Here is a 24772-nt window from a genome sequence, read left to right as displayed (position 1 = left end):
AGTTTAGGCAGCTTGTACTGATTCTGTACAGGTCAGCTGTGGGAAGGAATCGGGCTCTTCAAATTCATCCTTGAGTCAACAACTCCGAACAATGATCGCAGCCTAAGATTATCTACTGAAGTGGTTTCATGTTGAGGATTTTTTTCTCCTTTTAAAAAAAACCATACACACCTAGGAAATGTCATTAAAAACATGGTAACAAAAAATTATTACCCTCTTGGTAAGCTCTTAAAAGTAGGGAAATGTCAGCTAAACTTATGTGCACAGCCTTAACACTGTGTCTTTATGTGTGTTCATTATAATCCACACTTTTTACTAACACATCATGAAACACTTTCTACCGTCATGTGAGGTCTGCCTTGTAAAGTACACATTTCATGAATGGCCACATGGTGCTGTAATCCCTCCTGCATATTTTTTCTTTTTTTTATACTACATTTTTTTTAATGATGTGAGTGTGTAATGATGTTTTTTAACTGTGACTTGATGGAAGGCTAAGCACAAATCTGCTATGCAGTTTGACCTTTGTATGGTCTAAGGGGTTTTTTTGGTCGTGGTGTTTTGGTTTTTTTTTTAAAAAAAACATTGCTCTGTGGTGAGTCCACAGATTTTTAGGTTATCTGATTTAAATTTTATTTCCCTAGATTTCCTGTGTTTTTTGCATAATAGACATTTTAGCTTTCATTCAGCTGGTAATAAAATATTTTCAGAATAGAGATGGTTGCTTGAAATTTAGTTACTTATGGTGGGATCCGGCATAATGCCTAAAGTATCCTTTTTTTTTTTTTTTTTTTTTTTTTTTTTACTGTCGTTTGGTTTCCGTGCTCACATCCACGCTATAGATAATGTTACCAGTTTGGGAGTAATTTAAGAAAGATGTTGATTACTCCAAAGGAGTCCAAAAGAGAGTATAGCAAATGATCAGATATATAAAAAATTTACCTATGAGGAAAGATTGAAAGGGCAGAGAAGAAAAAAATAGAGAAGATTGGGAAAGAGGTGACTATGATAACACTTTTGAATTTTATGTTAAAAAAGTTCTGCAGAGATAAAGGGACTGTACAGTTATTTATGAGTAATGATAGTAGATGTGATGGTCTTAAATTGCATCGAAACTCTAGATCAGACACCTAGGAAAAGGGTTGAACAACAAGGACAGCGAAGCAACAGAATAGATTGTGCTTAAGGGTTTTGGAGCTGATAGTGACAATTGCATAGCTGATCCTGCCAGGCAAAAAGATGGATTGTGGAAGTCCCAAGTAATTAGTAGTCTTTCTCACCCTTGTGTAATGCACAATACAGACTTTTTAGGTTTGAACCTAAAACCTTCGTATTTCAGGAAAGGAAATTCAAGTCTTGATTTGAAATCGTCAGTAATAGAGAACTGCTGCCCTTGGTAAATTCTTCTGATACTAAACTGTTCTCTTGGATTGTAAATTGTTTTTTTCCTCTTAATTTTTCTGAGAAATCCAATTGACTCTTTTTTTTTTTCTTGAACTTCAGAGTACATTTGCCACTATGTAAAGCCTCCTTTTATCAAATGTTTCCCCTATGTAAGCTTTCATGTGTAATTTCTTACATGACATGGTGCAGTGACCTCTCGGCCTTCTCTGTATTTTTCCCCTTCTCATTTTCTTTTCAAGCTGAGTGTTCTCAGTTTCTTAACATTTTTCCATTGCAGGGCATTTTTTTTTCATCCTCCTTGTGAGTCCGCAGTGAACTTTGTGCATTTTTCCTTAAAATGGACTCTCAGTGGTTACATCAATGCTGTGCCAGGTTTCTGCTCCTCTCTGCTGCTGCTTCTCGGAAAAAGGGAAACTAGGAATATTCTGGCCTGTAAGGTCTCACATGCTGCTAATAACCTGTGAAGGCATGCAAGTCCTTGCCAGAACTGTTCCTTCTCTGTGAGTGTCTTCTGCTTCTGGTTCTAGATGTTCTGGGTTTTACTTGCCATAATAGTGTGTGATGTTTGGTTATGTCTTGCTTGCTGTGTGGCTCAGTTGTCCCTTTATCAGCAAACCACTCCTTTCATTATTGTCTCCTTTTGCAACTTTGTTATCTGAAAATATCATCAGTAGATTTGCACTTATCTTCTGAGTCACAGATTATCATGCTGAACTGTGTAGATTCAAAGCCTCAAGCATGATGATATGCACAGATCCCTCTGGTTGATGGTGATTATGTAGAATTTCACATCTGGCAAAAAAAAGCAGCCATGTTTTCAATTCCAGTTACATTGATTTTTATATTCTATACATTGTATACATGATATGTACCACCAAGTTAAATGGGGGGTGGTGGGGGTGGTGTTTATAATTATTTATTATTATGATTATACTCAACTTACTGTATTTCAATTTCCATGTGGTCATTGCAGCATTATCTTGAGTAGCTCTCTGTGACAGCCATTTCCACAGGACAGCTGGAATCACCCATGACACTTGGTAAATGTACTCATATGAGAGGTTTAATGCATGGTGCCGAGTGCGTTGCAGCATCCTTCACGTTATAAACTTCCTAAGAAGTTGAGCCCCAGCCTTTTATGTGAACTTATCTATCTCAGCTAAATCTGTGGCCTCATCCAGTTCTGAAGATGTATCTTTTCTACAACGTTGGTTGATTTAGTACTTTCCAAAAAGCCGTATCAGCTGTTCTCCTGTGTGTTGGAAATTTATTGTGGTAATTTGTAATTATTTTTTTGTTCCTCTGTATAATGTGCAACATTTGCATTTCTGAATTATAATTAAATATTAATCAGAGGTCCGGAGAGATACTGAGCCAGAGCTTTGGAAAGTCCTGATACAAGGTGTCTGGAACTAAGTGATTTTAAATAATGCAGAGTTTGACTATAGCTGCTGTTAGTGTTTTGTGGAGAATTACTCTTCTCTCTCTTGTTTCTAGCTGTAACTTTGCATTACATAAATGAAAACACAATTAGTATTTCCGGCTCAAGTGTTGCCTTTATGTGAGTTGGGGATGCTATACAGACCCAGGCAGAATTTGTATTAGTGTTGGTGTTGTTCACTATGAATTTATATATGAAAGTGCTTTGATATCCTCAGCGTAACGAAAGACGTAGCAAAAAAACCCTCATTGTTTAGCATGCATTAATGTAAAAGACTGAGAGATATATAGCATAAAGTATTCTGGGAGGTTTACAGGATAGTGAAATAGAGAACTATAAGGCTTTATAGTATGATCTTTTAGCTATTCGCTGGTCTGACGCAGTTTACTAAGCAATTCCCAGAGGACTTAGTTGTGAGTTTTACAGCATTACCCAGACACATCACTTCAGAAGCTGAAATTCCTACTATTGAAATCACAGCTCCTGAAAGGGTAATTAATGAGTGGAATGTTGCCAGTTTGCACTGTTGTGCTGTTAACCTTGAACCACTGGGCATTTTGGATCTCCACACGTAACTCCCATTCGAGGCCAGGCCAGCCAAGCAAGCAGTTCAGAAACAAAAAGGTTTATCTCAACTCACTTTCCTTTTTTCCCCCTCTTAATTCCAAAGAAAAGCTGGAGAACGTGACCACAGCATAGGGTGAAGGCACAAAAGCTGGAAGCAAAGCACTTCAGACAAAAGCAAGATAAACTCCTTGACTTTGGAGGCTGGCAATACTGCTGTAGTCCCAGACCTCAGCCCACTCCTCTGGGAGTCTTTGCAGCTCGTCCTTGAGGAGGGTCGCTGGAGCATCCCAGAGGTGCTAGGTGCCTTGTGGGCAGAACAGAGTTGCTTTGCCGCAAGTGCATGCGAATCTGAGATGTTACAAGAACTTCAAGATACCTTTTTCAGAAGAGAAAATTTGATGTAACTGCATCTTATTAGAGTCCTAAAAAGGGGAAAGCTGTACATTAGTGCTTTTACGTGACCTCTCCATGAAGCTGTGCTGCAGAGCAGGTAATGGAGGTGTAACATAATTGATGAGTAACGCTTGCTGGGCAATTGTGCTCTCAGTGTGTGATTCCCAATTGCATGAAGCTGTACAAGGAAATTGTGCTTCCTTTATAGGAAGTACACAGTATGCCTGTCTCTGTTAGTATTAGATGACTGTCAGTTCTTGTTTGCTTCTATTATATTGAATTTCTAGCAACCAACTCATTTGTTTAAGGGGAGACATTATATATTAAAAGAGTAAGAAGCAGCCATAATTCTTACAGAGGATAGATAGGTTGGGAGTCTTCTTTTCCTTGAGATCTGTAGTTTGCCTGCAGGGATGAAGAAGCCTGCTTCTGCTTGTGCAGAGTTTTGTGATGAATGGAAAGGCAGCAGCCTCCTTAAGAGAAATGAAAAATAATAGGAGCTGAGAGATCATCCATTTTTAAGCCAAGCAAATCACTTTTGTTGCATTTTTAAATTATTTATTTTTTAAACTCATCTTATAAAGGGTTTGTAAATGGTTTTGAACAAAGATTTTGCTCACATAAATAATAAAATTAGAATTCATCAGGGGCGTTTTTCAAAGGGACAGACTTGCAGCTTCTGGCATACTTCTCAGGCCTGTTATTTTCCAATTTTATTAAAAAAAAGGATGGGGGAATATGTTATTAATGAGCCTTAAGTATCACTGATTGAAGCCTGCAAATATTCTAGTTATTTTGATGAGGACTCCAAAAATATACCTGTCACAACAGAGCAGTTAAAACTAATGAGTTTAAATACTGTATATATTAAATAAATCAGGAGAAGCTAAGTACAGGAAGAGTACTGCAGAGGATCAGTGTATGCTTTTTCAGTGCTCCAGTGGAGTGGTGGTGTTCTGGCTCGCTTTACCCAGTTGCAGCAATGTGCTGTCAGACATGGGAATGATCAGGTACCTTTAACATGGCAGGATCCAATCTAGATCCCACTCAGAGAAGGTAAGCCTTCTGCTCAGGCCTAGAAAAATATGAGTGTCCCTTTTTGAATGCTTCACGATAGGTATTTGAGTATAAATAAGGTGATGTGCTCTATAATGAGAGCACAATATGTTATTGTTTGCAAGAGCACTTTCATGTGGGTGGTGTTAATTTGAAGAGTTTCACTCTGGAGAGCTAAGTACTATTTAATATGTTGTAGTTGATAGGTACATAAAAATATGCAGAACATACTTGAACAAATGGAGCATTGATTTGCCCTTTATTTTTATTTCTTTCTAAATAGCTTAAGGTTATTGATTTTTTTAACCAGTATGATTTTTTATGCTATGCAAATACTGCTTAGCTTTCACAACAGGTCCTCAGTACGTTCCATAGAAACAAATGGTTGGAATTTGAAGTATTACAAACAATGTTCAGAAAAAATGCAGATTTGAATAACAGCCAGAACAGACTTAATTTTTCTAAAAATTCCCTGCTTGTTGCCTGGTGGAGCAACTACAGCTGGTTGTATACCAGGCTGGTTATAGTGTACAAGAAATCAGAAATTTGAGCTGTCCTGTGTTTTGGGGGTGTACAGTTTCCATTTCAGAAATGAGAAGTTCCTCTGTAGCTCTTTGTGGAAGAATGGTCTTCCATCTCAGCTGCCTCTCAGGATGGACAGGCTTGTATGTGCCTTTTCTCAGAGCTGTTGGTGCTGGATTTACAGTTCACATGTTCAGGGACACGACCTTACTAGCAGAAGGACACTTCTATGTTGGTTATGCAATCCGATCCCTCCTTTAACTTCAGAAAAGACAGTATGTATTGAATATTTCTATATAGACAACTAATAGCTGCCTGCTTTTCATTCTTTTATCTTCTGAGGAGCACTTAGGCTTAGCATCCCTTATAAATCCTGAGGCAGGATATCCCTGCTCTGTTGCTTCACTGAGTCTTGTAATCATTCTGTCTCTATCTTAAGAGAACTTGCTGTTGTCATCACTTCTTACTGTCTTCACTGTCTCCTCTTTTCTTTGCTTTTCTCCACTCCCTTCTGTCTTCAGATTATTGCTGATATGTATGAAGCAGCAGGAAGGTGATGTGTTCAGCAATTTATGTGCAACCTATTCTTGCCAGCAATTTCACTTGAAACATTTAGTTTTCAGGGCTACCAGCCATGGCATTCACCAAAAACTTTCTATTTGAATAAATACTTTCAAAGCTTTATGCCCTCATTGACCGATGGTGTTTTAAGGAATGCCTTTTTTTTAATGTAGGTTTTATTTCTGTATAAAGACAGCAGCAGAGACAAGCTCAGAGAGGAATGCAGGATACTGGATTCAGGATACTTCCCTTGCACACCCATGTCCCAACTGGGCTCTACGTTAATCAGGAAGCAAGGATTATCTTGCTTTTTTAATTGGATTGTTTTAAAGGTTCATGTAGTCTGTGCAATTTCAAATTATGACAGCCATCCTGCAGCACTGAGGTCAATGAAATTACTGGTATGCATAGTTATTCATGAGACAAGCCTTTGCAGGCTGTCTTTAGCAATCTGGGGGATCATGCAGAATAAAAATCAAGTTGAAACTGTATGGGATTTTTCCCTTTTCTTTCACTGGAATTCATATTTTTAAAAAATTTTGCTGGCTTTTTAATATTTATGAGGAGCCCTGATCTTTTATTATATATAGTCAATTATTCATCTGACTTAAAAGATGAAGAGGAGCCCAGAGGGCTTTTTTAATCTAAAGGGTGTCTTCAGTTTTCTCTCTTCTAATCTAATACCTTACATTTTATAGAAAAATATATAAATCATGACTCAGAAAATCATCAGAACAGTATTTAAGTACTTAAATATGGTTATGTACTCAGGCTCCAAAAAATAAAGGATAAGCTAGTGCTTAGCAAGAATTGTTCTCCTAAATTGGGGAAACAGAAGGGAGAAACGTAATTCATGTTCTTAGATCAGGCATATTCCAAGTGGAATTTTTCCTGTGAATTTCTCAATCCAAAAAGGTTTTACTTTGTTCTTTATCCAACAGTGTTTGTAGTCCATAAGTCTGTTCTATAGCATAAATGTCCATTCTTCAATTTTGTCCGTGGAAGAGTGTAAGCAATTTCCTTTTTTTCATTCCAGTTAGACCTATTCTCCTGATGCTGTGTATTGATATAAAACATGCAGTCGATATTTTAACACTGTGTAAGTGCAGAATAATCACACACTTTCTCAAGCTCCTTTTTCCTCCTTTCTTCTTTTTGTACCCCACGTATTAAACTGTAGATTTTTGTTGTTAATTACCAGGAGGCGGCATTCAGGAGGGTAAAGTCAAGCTGGTGAGGTTGGTCTGGTTTATTTTCTCATCTCTAAATTGCAGGTACCTATGCTGTATTTTGCTTTTGTGCAGAGCCTGGTCACAGCTGGTTTACCCTTTCCTTTTCCTTGGACTTGTGCGTACCTAAAATTGATAATTACTTTCTTTTTTAGAAATAGGAACTTTCATACTGACTTTTTAAATAAAAAAATCTTCATGAAGTGCAGTACAGGGTTAAGGCATTGCATAACCACAGCATAACCTCAAATCCAGCCAGTGGTGCAGGCTAGGGGCGAGGGGAGGAAGATATGCACAAGTTCCAGCAAATATAAATGGAAATACCATGCATATCTGTCAGCTCATCCAAAGGAAGCCTTTTGAAATAAGCTTGAATATTGCAAAATCCTTTGCACGTTACTACACTTACTGTACAGGTGAACGTGATCCAAGGCTGCCTTATGGCAGTTAGTGTTAGGTGGTGCCTGCTCTGGCATGACTTCCAAGATGGGAAGCGTTGCAAAGAAGAAATGCTCTTCCTCATGGTCAGCTGCAGAAGGTTCTTCATCTGAAAACAGCAAGGAGAAAACTCAAGAAGCAGCACTATTGACACAGTAGCAGAAATGGTCTTAAACTGTTTGTATACACGTGTAGCTTAATGTGATACCATATTTACCGTTCATCCTAAAGAGATCTTAACATCCTTTTATGCAGTTTTGGTAACTAGTTGTAAGCTTCTCAGTTTCCCTCCTAACCTTGTAAAAGCTCTGAATAATCTCTGTAGAGAGACACCTGAAAACATTCAGGTGAAGGATGGATACATGTGCCTCTGTGGAACCTTCTGATGAGATTCACTCATTTTTCTTCCCACCAGGTTTGGAGGAGACCAGCCGGTGTACATCAATATTATTAGAGATCCTGTCAATCGATTTTTATCCAATTATTTTTTTCGACGTTTTGGAGACTGGAGAGGAGAACAGAATCACATGATCCGTACTCCCAGCATGAGGCAGGAGGAAAGATACCTGGTATGTTTAAATAAAGGCTCTGATTACCCATTTCCCAGCATAGTTACACAATGCCAATGTTCAAACTGGATGCTTGAAACGTGGGACACTAAGGCATCGTCTGGCCTGCATTTTTTCCTCTTTGTCCTGCCTCATCCTTAGTTTGGTCAGCTTTACTATGTGAGTGTTGCTGATGAATTCAGTGATCCAGTTTGATCTTGTATAAGCGGACCGCAAGTCCCAGATGCCACCGTTGAATTATGGTCCTTTCACTGAGTTGGGTTTGCACTGTATAGTGGTTAGGCATAATAATTCAGCCAATATTCTGTGAATATTAAGACAGATTTTTAGATGGAAACTATGGCTGTAACTGTGCAGCCTCAGAGGAAAATTGGGAAACAGCAGTTCAGTGAGCCCAAGCCTCTAATGTCCTTGCTGGTAAGTTGTGCATAGCGTTCTTTATACCAGGGCTCTGATGTCCGTTCTTGGTTTGGTTTTGTTGCCTTTTTGGATTAAGGAGGTGGCAATAATGTTGGATGAGCTGTTCATAGTAAGTTCAAGTTTTGTGGAACTGCTGAACTGTTGTAATGCCTGTCAGCCTTTGTCACAGACCAAGGTTCTGTGGCAGTAGGCGTTCTACAAGTGCTGAATGAGAAACACAGAGCCTAGGGAGGTGGTTGGATTGTTTGATATTGATCTCTTTACATGCACACAGACAGACAGCTCCCTAAGATGACCAGATGGTGGAATTAATACTTTCTCTGTAAGGAAGATCCAGTTTGATTAGACTCAGCCTTCATCCACACTTGAACCTGCAGAGGATTCAAATGACACTATGGTGGCAGGACTGTTTGATGGTCCGCTATGAGATATTGGAGGCCAAACAACACCAAAACAAGAGAGGACTGTGGCTTTTGGAAAACAAAAGGAGAGGATGTTTGACAATGTTTTGGAGGAGCAGTAGAGTACAAGATGTGGTGTCGATGAGCTGTAGAGAACACGGCTCTGACTGACTGCCACACAACACATTTTAGTCCTGGCTGAGGTCAGATGGATCCAAGGAGGGCTGGGGTGGTTTTTTCCCCATATGACAGGGCTGTGCTGCTTTCTTTCGTACTTTACTACTGTTGCAAAACCCTGTGAACAGATGAGCTTATAAATTATGAATAATTGAAGGGCAGGGTGGATCAGTGTAACTGTGTATAGCCTTAAACTTAAATGACATCTGCTGTACAGATATAAAATCATTTCAGTAATGTTGCAAAGGGTTTCTCATTTGCTGTATGTCTAGAGATACCAGAGAGGCCCCTGTATCAGCTGAGCAGGTTTTGAATTCTTGCTGTGCAGAGTTGAAAGGCAGTCCCAACAGCATTGTGTGCTGTGTGCGTGGACTTTTGTTTTCTCGTCTGCAAATGGGACAAGGGGGTTGCAGAAATGAATGCAGAGTGGGATTTTTACTACATTATTATTATGTTAGCACTGTCACGTTTCCTTTTTTGAAAATGTTAAAAATGAGCAGTACAGTCTGTACTTCACTCAGAGTGCCTCTACTTCTTATTTGAAGTGGAACATGCAGTGATTGGCATCTCTCACAACTGACTGACTCTGTAAAAGCTGGTATTAATTCAGTACCGCCTGTACAGTTTAAGATGTGATATGTACAACCAGTGAAATTTTACTTCAAGCCAGAACTGAAGTGAGGAGATGTAATTACTCTTGTTTGTGTTGGTTTAAAAGCTAATAGAAAGAAATCACCTTGCATAATTTGTGTTGGGATGTTCTTTAAGAAATTAATTATTTATATGCACACACACACACACTTAGGTACATATACACAGATCAGTAGAAAAGCTGTAATGAAAAGGAAATAGAAAGTGGCCATCGAGGCCAGTAATCCTTTTGTTCAAAAGGTAGTTTGTCAGTCTGAGACACCATCAGCATCCTTTATAAAATTTATTTTTGCTTTTTTGTTTTGATTCTTCTCTGTTGGCAATTCATTATTAGAATCCTGGAAATGCTTTTGGAATCTGCCCTCCATCCCTCCTTGGCAGACTTTAGCTGTCATTTACACTACTCAAAAAGGCCAGTTGCCCCTGTCACAGTAATGTATAGGCCACCCGCCAGTGAAATTCATTTTAACAAAAAACATTCATTCTGGATGTTAAGCATTTGTAAGAAATGTGCTATCCAACCAGGTAATATATTGCATGACTGTATTTTAATCTTTTCCTCAGTGGTGCAAGGAAATCTACTGGCATGAATTTTAAAACTCAGGTAATGGATTTTGCGGAATGGTAGTTTCAGAAGCCTGCTAAATCAATTGCCTGATCTAGTTGTGAAGAAAGTAAGCAGCTAGTTTTACCTCTGAGCATAAGCCAGAGTGGCCCTTTAGCACAGGACTGATGGCTTGCCTGATTGCTGTCCTCATACCTTTTGCAATTCTTCCCTAATTTATTTTTTTTTCAATTGAAAACTCACTGTAAAGCAATGTTGGTTTTTTTTTACAGAGAACTACTTGAAGCATAAGCTTAGAATTAGCTTACTAAATATTTTCTATATTGATCACAGAATTAAACCCAGGTCATTTGGGATGAGGTGTGTCTGACTGTGAGCAGATACATGAAAGTGGGGAGGAGGATTTGAGAAGCTTTTACTTTTCTTCTTCTATCATGCCTTAAATCAACAACTAGGAAAACACAAGACTGCTGATTGCTCCACAGCGGTGAGCTCATTCCTGAAGAGCCTGAGAAGCCTTGTATAGACAGCAGTTACAGACTTGTAAAATGGACTGGAGAAGCTGTAATCGTAACTCCTCTGTTTTACGAGGAGAGAAAGGTTTGCTTGGGTAAAGTTGCACATCTTTTGAAACTGGGGTATTTAGGGTCTAATTGTGCTTTTATCAGCCATGATGTTTCTGGCTTCCCATCTCTTGGCTTGGAAGGTGCTGTGGGCAACTGGGAGACCTTTGCAGGCTGTCCTGGCATCTTGGTCAATAGCTGCCAACACTGACCTCCCTTGAAAAGCTGAGGGCAGCATGCATTCCATCTCAGAAACTGCAGTGTGAATGTGTGGGAGCTCAGCACCTTTATCAAGCAGGCTGTTGAGGGAGGAAAAGCATTTTAAGATCAGGTTTTGTGTCGGATGAACTCCTGCTTGGCCATCAGGCTGTGATATCCTTAATGGAGGCATTCCCTCCACTCAATTCTGATCCTTAAGAAAAAAAAGGGATTAGAAAAAAACACCACCTTGAAGTCTTGTAGTACCTTGGGCACTGCTTTTTTAACTTTAAAAATCTGAACTGCTGACATTGCAAAGATCAGAAACGGAGACAGAAATTTCCGCTGTTCACTGATAATCTGAAATTTTCTCTGAATAGAGCTTCGGGCTTTGACTCTGTTCCAGAGAAAACAAGCATTCATTCAGGAGTCAGATAAATTGTTTTAAATGTTTTGGTAAATGTCTGTGTTTACCAAAATTTAATTGAAAGCCAGGGTAGAAAACAGGCCTTTTATTCATGAGTCAGATACAGCAGAGGCAGCTGCTGCAATGTAAGACTTTCCACCCAGATCAGCCAGCTCCATGCCCTGACCCACTGCTTTCTCTGCTCAAGTGAGTTACTGTCAGTCACCTAAAGAGATCACTTCCAAGCTTCCCCAAAGTAAATAGTGGCCATGTGTTAGCCTGCAATATGGCAGAGGTAATGGTCTGAAACAGTGGTGAAAGCCTCAGGTCAAGTCTCAAGCACACTGATGTGAGAGTCGCCCTACGTTATGGTCCTGCAAGATGAGGTAAATTCACAAAAGTTAATTTAAATCCATTGTAATGAATGTGTTGCAGGTTGAACTAGAGTTCTTAGAGTAAATATGCTTCAATATAGCAAGTAACTTATCAGTAGAGCTGTGGGTGCTTGCTGATACTTAGCAAAAGAAAAATGTGCACCAGGTGATACAGTTTAAGGCTTGAAAGTGCAGAAGGCAGGAAGCACTCCTGATGGAGAGGGACTACCATAAATATTTGAAAGCTTTGTATTAAAATTGTCCTTTCCAGAAGGTTTGTTAGTAACTACCTAGTATTTATTATGACTGCAGCCTGAGACATCAAATACAAAAGATATTTATGGAGGTTTTATCTTTCCTTAATACTTGCTAAAACTTCGATCTGAGACAGCTAAGGCTGGATGAGTGTGTGAAGCAGCGTGGGCTGTGTATTGTTGCCTGGATGGCAGGAAATCTGGTTATATGCGATTCTGATCTCTGTTAGGCTCACAAGTAGTATGGCTTCTAACTCACTCAAGTTCAAGATCTAAACATCTTTGAGCTAATTTCTCAGAAGAGAGAGGTTTTATAATAAAAAGATCGTTCAGTACATTAAGAGCATGCTACCTTCCTATATGATGTTTCAGATTTTCATTATAATTACCAGTTCAGTTTACACCGCATCTCCGTTAGGCTCAGCATAGTCTTTCAGCTTCATCTCTGAAAATAAATATGCTTTTCTCAGCTAAAATTAAAAATATTCTAACAATACTCAGCCTCAGTTATGATAAAGATTACTCATGCAACTAATCCCATAAAGGAGCATCTGTCTTTTTGTCTTTTAAATTATGCGTTAAAGTATTTGTTAAAAGTGTGTGAGGAGGGAAGTAAGATTCAAAGAATGTCAGGGAACTTTCAAGTCAGGTGTCGTACAACAGGGATCTCTCCCGTGGCAAAGATCAGCATTCTTGCTAAGTATTTAAACCAAAGTTGTTTAGGTTATTCCGTAAAGTCCAAACAAAATAATAGAAAAAGCTGAACAGTTAAACTCCATATAACATTTTTTTGTATTCCTGAATTTTGAGAATTTCCTTTTATGACTACATTGTTTTTCATTAATATGTTTGCTAAATACATTTAACCAATTCAATTATTCATATCTCCAGATTTCTATCTACAATGAAAAATATTCTTTTACCAATTGTGTTGGTTTTCTGACAGCAGCTGGTTTTCTGAAAGCAGTTCCTGTCTTTATCGGGCTAATAGAAATATTTAACCATGGCTAATTGTGTTGTGAATTGTCATCAGCACTAACACACTGAGCTTTCTCCTTCATGACTTTAGATGTTTCTTGACGTTTCTAAGTCTGGCAGGGGCATGGCCTCCTGGAGACGCCATGGTATGGAAGCCATGCCTCTGCCTCCTGAATGTCACTCTCATGAGTGTGTTTCTGTTTAAAGAAAGGCAGTCAGAGAGTTGCTTTGCCTGCAGGTTTGGTGGAGGAAGGGATTAGAGGGTTCATTTCTGTATGGGACTTTTCTGCTGAGGACCTCACAAGGGGCTACACGTCTGTTGACTGAACGTTGGAACTTTTGGGGAGGGTCTGGTGAACTTGGTTAACATTGTTAAAATTGGAAATCTGAGGCATGCAGAGGTTAAATTGGTTTGCCTATGTCTACACAGTGCATACCAGATATTGGGGAGTTAAATATATAAATTAAAAAGTACATTTTTCAGTTACTGGGTTCTGAGCTGTAGTTAAGAGACTAAACATTTTATGCACTCTCGGCCTTTTCCCTAACTTACCCCCATTCATACAGTACTAATTTTGCTCCCTGTGTTATTGGTGCTGGGATGGTTTGAATTGGTCACTGGGTGTCCTGCAATGTGTCCTGAGCTGCGGCGCAGCTTTGCAGCTGTAGATGAGCTGTGAGGATCACACAGTAGCATCAATCTCTGTGGCTGGGACTGGGCTGTCAGGAGGGCACTGCTGAAGCACAGCCACCTGTCAGCTGACCCAATTAGAACAGTTTGCTGCTTCTTCCCTCTAATGAGTGCTTTTAATAGTCTCCAGCTGTTCCCTTTTACTGCATTAACTCTTCACAGCAAAATTTCTGGCCCATTTTTGTAACGCTTCATCTGCTGTGTGCACTCCCTCATTCCCTTAGACTCTCCCATTTTGTATTAATAATTTATTGAACAACAAAGTTAATGATAATTCAGACCTCAGCTGGAGGAGGGACTGATTAAACAACTTACGAAATGTAATATTAAAGGAAATGTTTTCATGACTGACATTTACTTTTCAGTGACTGTAATTTATAAACTCAATATTTTTGAATGTTCCCCTGTGGAGTTTTCATTCCAAACATTGAATCTTTCTGCAATTATAGGAGAGCAAGAAAATGTGCCTTCCTAATCTGTTTTCATTTACTAGTCTGAGTCAATTGGACATAGTAAATAAGCAATATACTATTGGTCAAGATTGCAGCACTAAAATCTTCCATGTAATTTATAATAAATATTTACATTAATAGCAAAGGTTAAAAGATCTGGATTTTATTAATACCATGCTTTGCTTTTAATGATACCATTCTACATTGCATTCCTTTTCACGGTGGCAGGATGCAAAATAACCACAATATTTTGCTTCAGAATGTAAAAACATGAGATATTTTTTCATGCAGTATTGTAATGGTCTGAAAACTTCTGGCTATTGCAAATGTTAAGAAAGTACACGAGAAGCCAAGTAAGCAGAAAAGTTCCAAGCACTAAGGGATCCACAATCTTATTTAAATTTATCATTGTTACAGGGTCTTACCACCATCAGTAAGCAATATATGGTATTTAAGACATTTGTGTATATATAGTAATTTATGTTTCTTTATTTAAGGACTTAGCTGTATTAAGTTGAGAATGATGAATCTTCATTTTTATGGTGATCTTGCCAAGTTTGTTTTGCCTTTCTGAGCATGAACACAGGATAGCTCTTTATATTCTCTTTTGCATTCTTTTTTGGTTGTTATGTGTTGTGGTAGCTAGTTTTTTCAAGCTTCTCTATAGGAAGCTATTGTTTGTACAGTGGAAAATCCCAAATGCGGAACAAATAGTGTAATATATTGATGCTGGCCTTCTAAGGCCGTATAAACTGTATAAGAGAAGAAGGTATGTCTGTGTTATGTTTTGGGGAGATATATTTTCAGAGATTGAAACAGGAACGGAAAGGAACGTTCTTGTATAGCCCAGGGATAAAAGCCAGCCTTGCCTTCAGTGAAAGAGGAGGAGGGGAATAAATCCCTATTTCACATAGAAAACGAGTTCTCAGCGAACTGTTACCAGTCTGGAATGAGACTGATGTTGTGTTGTGTGGTGGATGGTTTTACCATAGTATCAGCTTGGTTCTCAGTAGCAGTCAAAAAAAGGCAAATCAGAAGCAATAGAGAACAAAACAGAGAAACCTCATCGTGTATAAATCTGTAGTGTGGCTGCATCTGACTTCCTTCATTTGACATTTGTGACTTCCCATTCTCAAAATGGATTTGGAAGAACTGGAATATACTCAGAAATGGGTAAGAGCAGCAATGAAAGGATGGAATAATTTCCATACAAGGAACGACAAAGGTTAGGATTCTTCAGATGAGGAAGTAAACAAAGGGTAGGATATGAAAAGACAGAATTGCAGGAGGCGTGGGAAAGTTGTATCGAGGATGATTGCTTATGGGTTGTTTCAATGTGAGACCTAGAATATTCTAACTGGAATGGGCAGCTGCCAGATCCAAGAAAGAGCAGAAAGATGCGATGGTTTGGACAACATGTAATTAAGCTGTGGAAGTCTTTGCTGGACATTGTTGTGGATAGCAGTTTGTATGTATTCAAAAAGGAAACATTTATTTACAGAAGGGGTGGTCAAACACTGGGACAGGCTTCCTAGTGAGGTGTTCGATGCCCCAAGCCTGCCAGTGTTTGAGGCATTTATGGCCTTAACATACTTTGACTTTTGGTTAGGTGGGTGAACTAGATGATTGTTGTAGGTCCCTTCCAACTGAAATAATCTTATCTACTCTATTTTAGTCTATTTTAAAAGAGTAAATATGTAGCCCTCAAGGGCTATTAATTACCAAGGTAAGGTCTCTTCCTCAGAAAATCTCTGGTAAGCACATAGCCCAGAGCCTCAGGGGTACCCAGAAGAGGGCCCTTGTACATACAGCAGATGTTCCTCATAGCCCATACTGATTTTCTGAAATTAGTGACTCTCTGGGTAACTCAGAAGCAAACTTTGTGGTGACATGCTTGCAAATAAATTCTACTACTAGGCAGTTTATATAAGATAGTTACCATCATGGGCATCTCCAGTTGAACATATTGTATCTTGACTTTAAAGTGATTGAGTGTTCTTGGGTTTATGCCATAGTGGCTAAGGTTTTGTTATCTTACAGCTCTGCCAATCAATGAATCTTCAAACTGACACTGAAGCTTTTAATTGTTAACGCTGTCATGACTATTCTCAAATGTATCTTAAAAAGCTAAGATACAAATACATTTAAAGTGTGACGTGCATCCACAAGTTTACATTATGCATGGCTAATAGTAAAGGTACCAAAACAGAAGATTTGAAAATCATGACAGTAGTGGGTTTAAACATTTTTTTTCAGTGCCTTTTCTCCAGAAAGTAGAAGTCTCTTGGTTTTGATGTACAATAGTTCAGTATGGATGAGTTTTGGGTGTTTTGATGATTTTTCTAAGTCTCGATTTGAGTATTCAGTTTTCAGTTCTCATATATTTGTTAACGTGAAAACAGCAGGAAGACACGTCTGAGACAACACTTAAATATTTCCCAGTAAGTGATGACTTAGCAATAATTAGCTGGCAAATAACTATTGTAGGTGAATGGAAACAAGAGAATCTGTCTGTGATGTGTTATCTTCAGTGCATAGTCCAACATTTGGTGCATTGTGAAGCTGTAAAGTAGTCTTCAGTAGTCATCGAGTAAAATTAAATATTGTTTGATGTTTTGTTTGTTTAAAGTTGGAATAGAATGGCTTTTAGAACTGCAATGTTTTATCATCCAGAAGAAAAGAATGCCTCCAATTTCCATTTCTGTTCTTATAAATTTTAAAATTAATAATTCTAAAGTTACATTTTATGCGTGGCCTAGATAACAGAGATGTGGCATTGCCCAGCTAATAGTCATATATATATGTGTGTGTGCATATATTTAGAAGTCTGACTTTTTGAAATGTTTAGTACTGTATTCATGTTTAATTAAAAATATTTTGAAATCTTGTCTAACAAAATCATGGTAGCCTTTCCTAGAAAACCCTGCTAAATGCCCTCCTAAGTATACTCTTTGCTAGGAGCAGACCTGTTTCCTTTTCCTGGTTGCTTTATGCTCTAACCACTTTAAATGAAAACTTTTATTGGCAGTTTGATGGGGAAGGAAAATGCAGGACCTTTTAGTCCTCTTGATAGAGGAAGGGCAGAGAGGGGCAGCCCTCCCCTTACTGCCAATATATTGAACATATTCAGGCTCTGGCATGATAATGAAATTTCAAGCAGTCAGATATTCACTTCACTCTGTAGGTGTCAAAACCTGCAAGAACTGACAACCCATGAGAACAAAACTGAATTTATTAGCCCATTTTATTCCTTGTCTGTCATCCTCTTTCCTCTTTCCTTTTTGTGGTTTGTACATAAGTTTTCTGGCTGTCAGCTCTGCCAGCGAAGTGTAATAAACTGAAATCCCAATCTCTAAAATTTATTATCTAAAGCAAAGCTGAAGCTCTGAGGTAGTGGATGACTAGGAGAGTCCAGGGTGGTGGGATGAGAACTGCCTGCCCGTGGTGCATAGCTGACATCATGAGGGATAGCTGTGTTTTTATAAAAGCATCCAAGGTTGTCCTGTGCTTTAGGTGTTTGTCAGCAACAAAATATTTTCCTGTTGTGCAATTTTTTTGGTGGTGATGTGGACTCTTCTGTTGGCTGCAGAATGACTGGGTCACACTTGCGATCCGTGTATTTTTAAGGCTCTGAAAGAGTTTATGTTGAAACCACATGGAAGCAGAGGTGGCGTGTTGCAGAAAAAAAGGGACATTCAGTGCCCAGGCATATTTAAGACTTAGTTTGTCCTAGTTCTTCCGAAGTATCTAGGGTTTATTCTAGGCTACAGAGTAAAATCCAGTGCCTGGTCCTGGCCCCAGCTTGCATAGACCCTGGGGCCTGTTGGAGCACAGGATGCTCCTTTCTGTTCAGCACCCAGGCTCATGCCCCTGGAGCCAAGATGCAAATCAGGTGCCTGAATGTCTCATGGGACACAGCTGGGGTGCATGTCCACGCTGGGGAGGTGGGAGACACTTCCCAACCAGCCCACCTGGCAGAGCCTGGTGAGCTTCCACAGCTTCTTGCCTTGCTGCCTTTCCCAGCGACTGCACAGTGTCTCAGCTGCCTTCACGTGCACCCTCCCAGCAGGTACTGGTGCTGAAGGGGCACTGCCCAGGTTTCTTTCAGATGCTAAAGCTGATATATTGTTGTTTGCCCAGGCTATAAATAGAACTACTACTGCCTGTGACCAGTAGGTCTTCTGCTAGCGCAACCTCTATCCAGTACTGTCTGGACAATGTCAGACCATGGCTTTAAGGTTTGGCTTCTCTATAAAGAACAGCCTGGAGCACCATGGTAAAGATGCCAGCCTTGCTTAGTTTGATGGTGTAATCTTTCAAGTTAGGTTATCATGTGAACTTAGGACCAGGAAGAACCAGAAGGAGCTGGAAGAGTGGATGGAGAAGAGGGGGAGCTGCTTAGTGGAAACAGGAGGACAAGTCTCAAATCCATGTCCTCAGTGCAGGGATCATAGTTTTTCTGAGGAGGGTGTTGCATTTTTAGTTAAATAGAGGAAGGAAAAAATAAATAGGCTACTTGAATTAAAAGGACTAATGACAACAATCACAGCAGGAATGTCTAATTCAACAATTAAAATCTTACCATGTGAGATTTGAGGGCTCTTGTAGCCACTATTCAGACTGGCTTGTCCACTCAGAGAAATACTTATTACTTTAGAGTACACAGTCCTTACCCTGAGTATCACACTAGAAACTGTCAGGACAAGGGAGTGTTTCCCTGTGCGAGATACACCTCTTTGTGCACTGCTGCGATCAGCCCTCTCTTTCTCTCTCACGAGTAGAGGACAGGCATGGGTATCTTTGCAGCATCAGGTATCAGCATCCTGCTTTGTTCAGTGAAGACTATGTAGTGTTAGTGGTAAGTAACTGTAATAAAAAGTATTTATTCTAAGGGTCTTCTATTCACAAGTTTGTGAACACAATGTATTGCATGGTGAGTAGTGTCTCTTTTTTTCTTTTCATTTAAAAATGTCTGTAGTTCTTCACTGACTAAACACACACAAATAAAGGAAAGAACCCCTTTTACAATAGTGAAAATGAAACTAAATCCACACCTCTGTGCTTCTGTTTCAGTCTTATTACAGAATGAACGGATCTGAACTGGGGAATAGTTTTCCAAAAAAACAGGTGCTGACTGTCTAGTCTTGCTCTGTTTGCTTCAATATGCTCTTATGATGTAGAAACGTGCATTTGTGTTTCTACAAAATAACCAAGTCCCACAGATTTGTGTTGGCAACTGGATTGGGATGTTCTCTCTGTTTGTTTGGCTCTGCTGGGCAAGTGCCTGGTTTGCTTTCCCACAGGAGTGCTCTTCAGGTGTCAGATATTCCAGAAATCATATTTGTCCATCTTGACATAAAGGGTATTGCTACAGATGTTTTTCTTTTTTGTTTTCTTAAGAGGTTTGGTTTGTTGGGGTTTTTTTGCAAGAGTTTGATTTGTGTTATGGGGTTATCAGCATACCAATAGCTTCACATACGTGAACTTTTTTATTATGAAGGGTCCAGACTCATATTAGGTGTCCTCCCTTCTCAGGTTTTGTTTTGTTTTTTTTTTTTCCTGAAGGGATATGAAAGGATGAGGGACTTCAGACAGTGCGGTGGTGGGCTGGCTTCTTTGCCAGACTGACAAGCAGTTGCAATCAAAAGAGCAATTGGCAAGTTTTACTGCATAGTAAAGTAGCTTTGAGCGGACTAATGGCTTCTGTACCCTGAGATGAGGATGGATTCAAACCACATGCTCTGAGATGTCTCGGCACTTTAATGAAATGAAAACCCAATAGAAATAAGCCCAGGGATGCTGAACGGTCACAGAGAGTCCTTCAGAAAGCTGTGCACAGCCCAATTCCCTCAGCCTTTTTGTGGTAGATTTTACTTTTAATTAAAAAGAAAAAATAAAAGCAGTTTTTTTTAACTTGGTGAGATGATGTTGCCAGAAGAAAATGTGGGAGAACAGACTGTGATAAACTGCAAACCTGTATTTGTTTACATTGAGTTGGAGTCTGGGGCATTTGGACACTGTTTCCTTATAGCCAGTCAAGTAAGGAAGAGTTTTGCTGCTAGGAGCTTCAGGGTTTTGTCTTTCTTGTAATTCCACCTTATATAAAGAAAGATATAAGAGAAAAAAAGAAACATGCATCAGCTGTTTCAAATGCTCCTTCCCACCCCCCCTTAAGATGACTATGTAAAGTCAAATAACCGTATTCAAAAATACACTTGTCCCTCACCAGTTGGCTGATGATGTTGCATGGTCATGAGCTATCATGGGGGCAGTGGGGGCCTCTGTTGAATGAAAAGGTAATTCCATCTTTCAGAACAAGCAGTGGACCTTCCGTGGCAGCTGAGAACATAGGCTGCCTGTGAACAAGGTAGGGAAATTCTCCTTTGAAGTAAAAGTAATGCTCACTTTAAAAAATCCCCACAACAAAAAAACCAAACCAGTAAAGGGTGTTCAGCTGGTTATTTGTTGTTCCAGACTCTGGAAAATGGACTGCTGTTGTTTCAGCAAAGCTGCCTACTGCTTAGTGAATTATTGAAACACAGTTTAGTCAGGTTAACTTGAACACAACTTTTTCCTATGAACTCTGATCCAAGTGAAGCCAGCCTTCTGTTCATAACTGAGCTTTGTCAAGAGTAATTTCCTCTATCTTGGGGAAAAAACCAGTAACCAGTGGCAAATAGGAAACTTTCCCTTTTTTTAGAAATTAATTTGCTGGTTTGTTTAAAAGCAAAAAACAAAACTGAAGTGCTCATCAGTGGTTGAAGGAAAAAAAACCAAAAAAAAAGTTCCCCAAAGAATGTAATCCAAAGAGATGATGTCTCTGATAAACAGGAAGAAAAAAATGCAGATTTTACACTTTTCCTCTCTTTCTAGCAGAGTTATTAACCTCTGTGATTTCATCATTGATCTTGTTACTTGCTGTGCTTTTTAAAGCCACAGCACCTGAGATGAGGGGATTGAGAGTTTCTGGGTTTCCATGTGGGGAGGAGAGGCATGGTTTTATTTGTCATAGTTGTAGAAAGAAACTTCAGCAGATGACTCAAGTTTAAAAAATGGGAACATTAATTATGCCTCTGAACCTTGTAATTTTAGGAGTTTTTAAGTACTTGGAGTTGTCAATACAGTGATAGTCTTGTCAAACCAAAAAGTGAAATCGATAACGTTTGTTCCATTTTGTGGCTGCTATTTAGAATGGCAGTGCTACGAATGATGCAAAGTATTAATCATTTTCCAGAAGAGCATTAGAGCTGTTCAGCAGGGGGAAAGATTATAACTAGGGAAATTAGATAGGGGCAGCAGAGCAGAAACCATCCCCAGCTGCAGCAGCAGGGAAGCCACACACAGTAGCAGTGTGGTTTCTTCTCTGCTCTGCAGCTCCTTTTGCATTTCCACCCTGAGAGAGGGAGAGGTTCAAAGTCAGTTGACACCAGGCAGAAGGCTGATAAGAAGCAGAATTAGCACACAACTCGCACTTCTAGCTCTTTTCTCACCATTCAAGAGACTTGTGGTAAAGTGCCACCACAAATGTGGTAGGTTGAGGGGACATAAAAGGTTCAGACCTTGTTGCTATGAGGAAACTGGTTATTTTTTCTTAAAAGTCAATACTGTGTTTTTAAGATTTGTCATCTAACTTTAAAAAAATGGGCAAAACCAAAGAAATACGTGACCTGTATACTGTATGACGATCATCCTGCATTTTCTCTTTTTTAATGAAGAGGTCAGCAGTGGGTTTCTTTTTCTGGGTTTTTTTGCTGAAAGTGTCCTTGGTATGACTGGGTTATTTCAGGTGCACATCACAATCTGTTGGATGCAATCCCTTTCCCTTTAGCATCAGTGAAAGGGAATTGTATCACTGGAATTCATGACAGCAGATAGTCTAAGCTATAACTGATCAGTATGTTGAAGTAAAACTTGTAACATGTATTAGCTAGCGAGTGTTCATTTTCTTTAGTGAAAATTTTGCTACATCTGCAGATGAGAGCAGCTTTAATAATTAAAAGAAATACTGCTTTCCTGAAGCCTGCAATAATTTCTTTAGATTTATTGTGGCATATCTTCCCTTCTCCATGTATATACTCTTCTGTTTTGAAGATTTATATTGAAGAAAGTAAGCATTTTCTTCTCTATTTCTTGTTATGTGAAGTTCTGTAAAAATACATGCAAATGGAATGAATGATCTCTCTAGTTTGTTTTGCCTCTGTCTTGATGAGATGTATGAGAGCAATAATATTTAATGCTAATTGCCAGTGAAATTAATTTCCTTTTGGCTCGTGGATTCCTTCTCTGTTGACGTCTTTAACATTCAGAACTCTGGTAGTAAGCCTCTCTTAAACTTTTGTATTATAAAAACTGAAAACAGTGTAATGCCAGCTTCAAGATGTCATGGCACTTATAGAAGTTAAACACGTTTCCATTAGTATATGTGTTTTTGAGGTTTGGGCTAAAAGCTGCTGAGCATCATTTCTGTGCATGCAGTCAAGCTTTAAAATTTGACCTGGGGAAGAAAATGTGAGAAAAATGAGAACTATAGAAACCCCTTGTTATTAAAATAGGCTTTCCTTGCATTGCAGCAATGAAGCAATATTCTGAACATTTATATCTCATGATATCCCATCTGTGCAAATGACATTGTGTTGTATGTGACGGTGTGAACTTTCTATACTAAGCCCTTCTTGAGATACATGAGTACCATCCAGCCCAACTGGGCAGACAGTACAAGCTGGGGACAGACTGAAGAGTTGCTTCCCCTCCAGTGTCCTGCCAGCTTCTGATGTTCTTCAGCTGACCAGTTTCCTGAGCCAGATGTTGCTTCCATATCTGTATTTAATAGCCCTTGATAGACCTTTCTACAATGAATATATCTGGTTTTATTTTCTTTTTTTAATTATTCTTTTGGTGTATTTTTTTTTTTAAACCCAGTTGCACCTTTGTCATCTGGAGTATCCTGTTGCAAGAACCCATGCATTTACCAGCACTGAATTTCTTCCAGCATTTTATTGCCTAATCAGCATTGCAGGGCCCTTCTGTAACTCCTTGAGGTCAGATTTCATATCTACTCTCATTAATATTCCCTGAAAAATTTGCTACTTCACTGTTGACGGTTCTTTATTGTGCACCAGAGATGTCTCGGCAGAAATGCTGTGCGACCCTACTCAGTGTCTCATTTCACTAAGAAAACTAGCCATTTTATTCCTGTCCTTAGCTTCCTATCCTTTATCAGCCTCTCTGTTCTTTCTTTTTTTACCCTGAGAATGTAGGAACAAGGGACTGCATTATCACATCTTTAGTGACTAAATCAAAGAGCCATTGGAAGTTGGAGAAGCAAAATTTTCTCTGCTGAGGCTGATTCTTCCCCTTGCTAGTTGTGTTCTTCATTATAGTGCCATCTAATACTAGCAGGTTCTGGCAATCTTCTGTTCGTTTTATCGATTTTTTCCTAAAGAATCTTTGTCGCTTCAGTTCGAGACTGGTTTGTTCCTGACTTATGCTCTGTACGTCCCAGATCTGTTACGGTATTTTTCATTACATGATTTTTCATTCTGAGCAATCTGCAATGCATATCACTGCTCAGTTGTGAGTAGATCTTGAGCTCAGTCCAGGACACACTCTTAGTATTGTGTTTGGCTGGACAGCGAGGCTTTTAACATTAATGGAGTGATGTATTAGAGAGGTGATGACCTACAGTGTTATACAATGATTTCTTCTGTATCTTCTCCAATTTGGTTTTTAAAAAATGTGTAGCACAAATTTTTCTGAGATCCAGCATTTCAAATCAAACAGAAGATGCTGGGTTAAAGGAGCCAGACACATGAAATTATTCTTTAATTCAGTCCATGGCACGCTCTTGTTCAGATGAGAACTTATGTAAGGCACCAGCAGGGTCTTCTCTGCTTTACTTGGAGCTGAAAAAGCCCATGTTAAAAAGTGTTCTGTTTTAGGACTTCTATGAAATTGAAGAGAGTCCAGAAGATGGTCTTAAAAAGGAAATACTGTAGGGAAATTTAGATCTTCAGATGAATAAAAATGTGCTGTGAAGCAGATGTCCTGCAGTTATTCCTTGTGTTCATCAAGATTAAGACAAAAAGGAGTTTCCTTAAGTTACATTAAGGTATTTTCATATCAGATGCTAGTGAAGGTTTTCTGACGGTAGGAGCAGTAAAGCACTGATATGAATTAGAGCAGATATGAACGTTTGTATGAACAGATTGGACAAATGGTAACCCTAGATTAGATAAACTTGGTCTCCTTTAGCAAAGGACGAACGATGCCTTGAGTCTTCTACAGCAGACTTACTTGCTGGGACAGGAGCAGCCAGGACTATTATGCTACATTGTCAGGTGTGGTGGGACCATCCTATCATAAGAAACCTCTCCCACCAGCTGCATCTCTGTCCACTTCCAGCCCACTGACTTCAGCCTTGTAGTCAGCTCCAGGCTGAGCCTGTCATTTGTCAGAGAATAAC

General features: G+C 39.1%; 1 protein-coding gene across 1 annotated transcript in view; it reads left to right on the top strand.

Moving 5' to 3' along the window:
- Positions 1–24772, top strand: part of UST (uronyl 2-sulfotransferase) — a 166385-nt gene that overhangs the window by 96441 nt on the left and 45172 nt on the right. The window contains exon 5 of the mRNA XM_037392589.1: positions 8027–8180. Within this exon, the coding sequence (XP_037248486.1) occupies positions 8027–8180 (154 nt within the window). The remainder of the gene's footprint in view (positions 1–8026; positions 8181–24772) is intronic.

Source organism: Falco rusticolus, chromosome 6 (genome assembly GCF_015220075.1).
Source record: "Falco rusticolus isolate bFalRus1 chromosome 6, bFalRus1.pri, whole genome shotgun sequence".
Lineage (NCBI taxonomy): Eukaryota > Metazoa > Chordata > Aves > Falconiformes > Falconidae > Falco > Falco rusticolus.
This window is presented reverse-complemented; position numbering and strand designations above follow the sequence as displayed.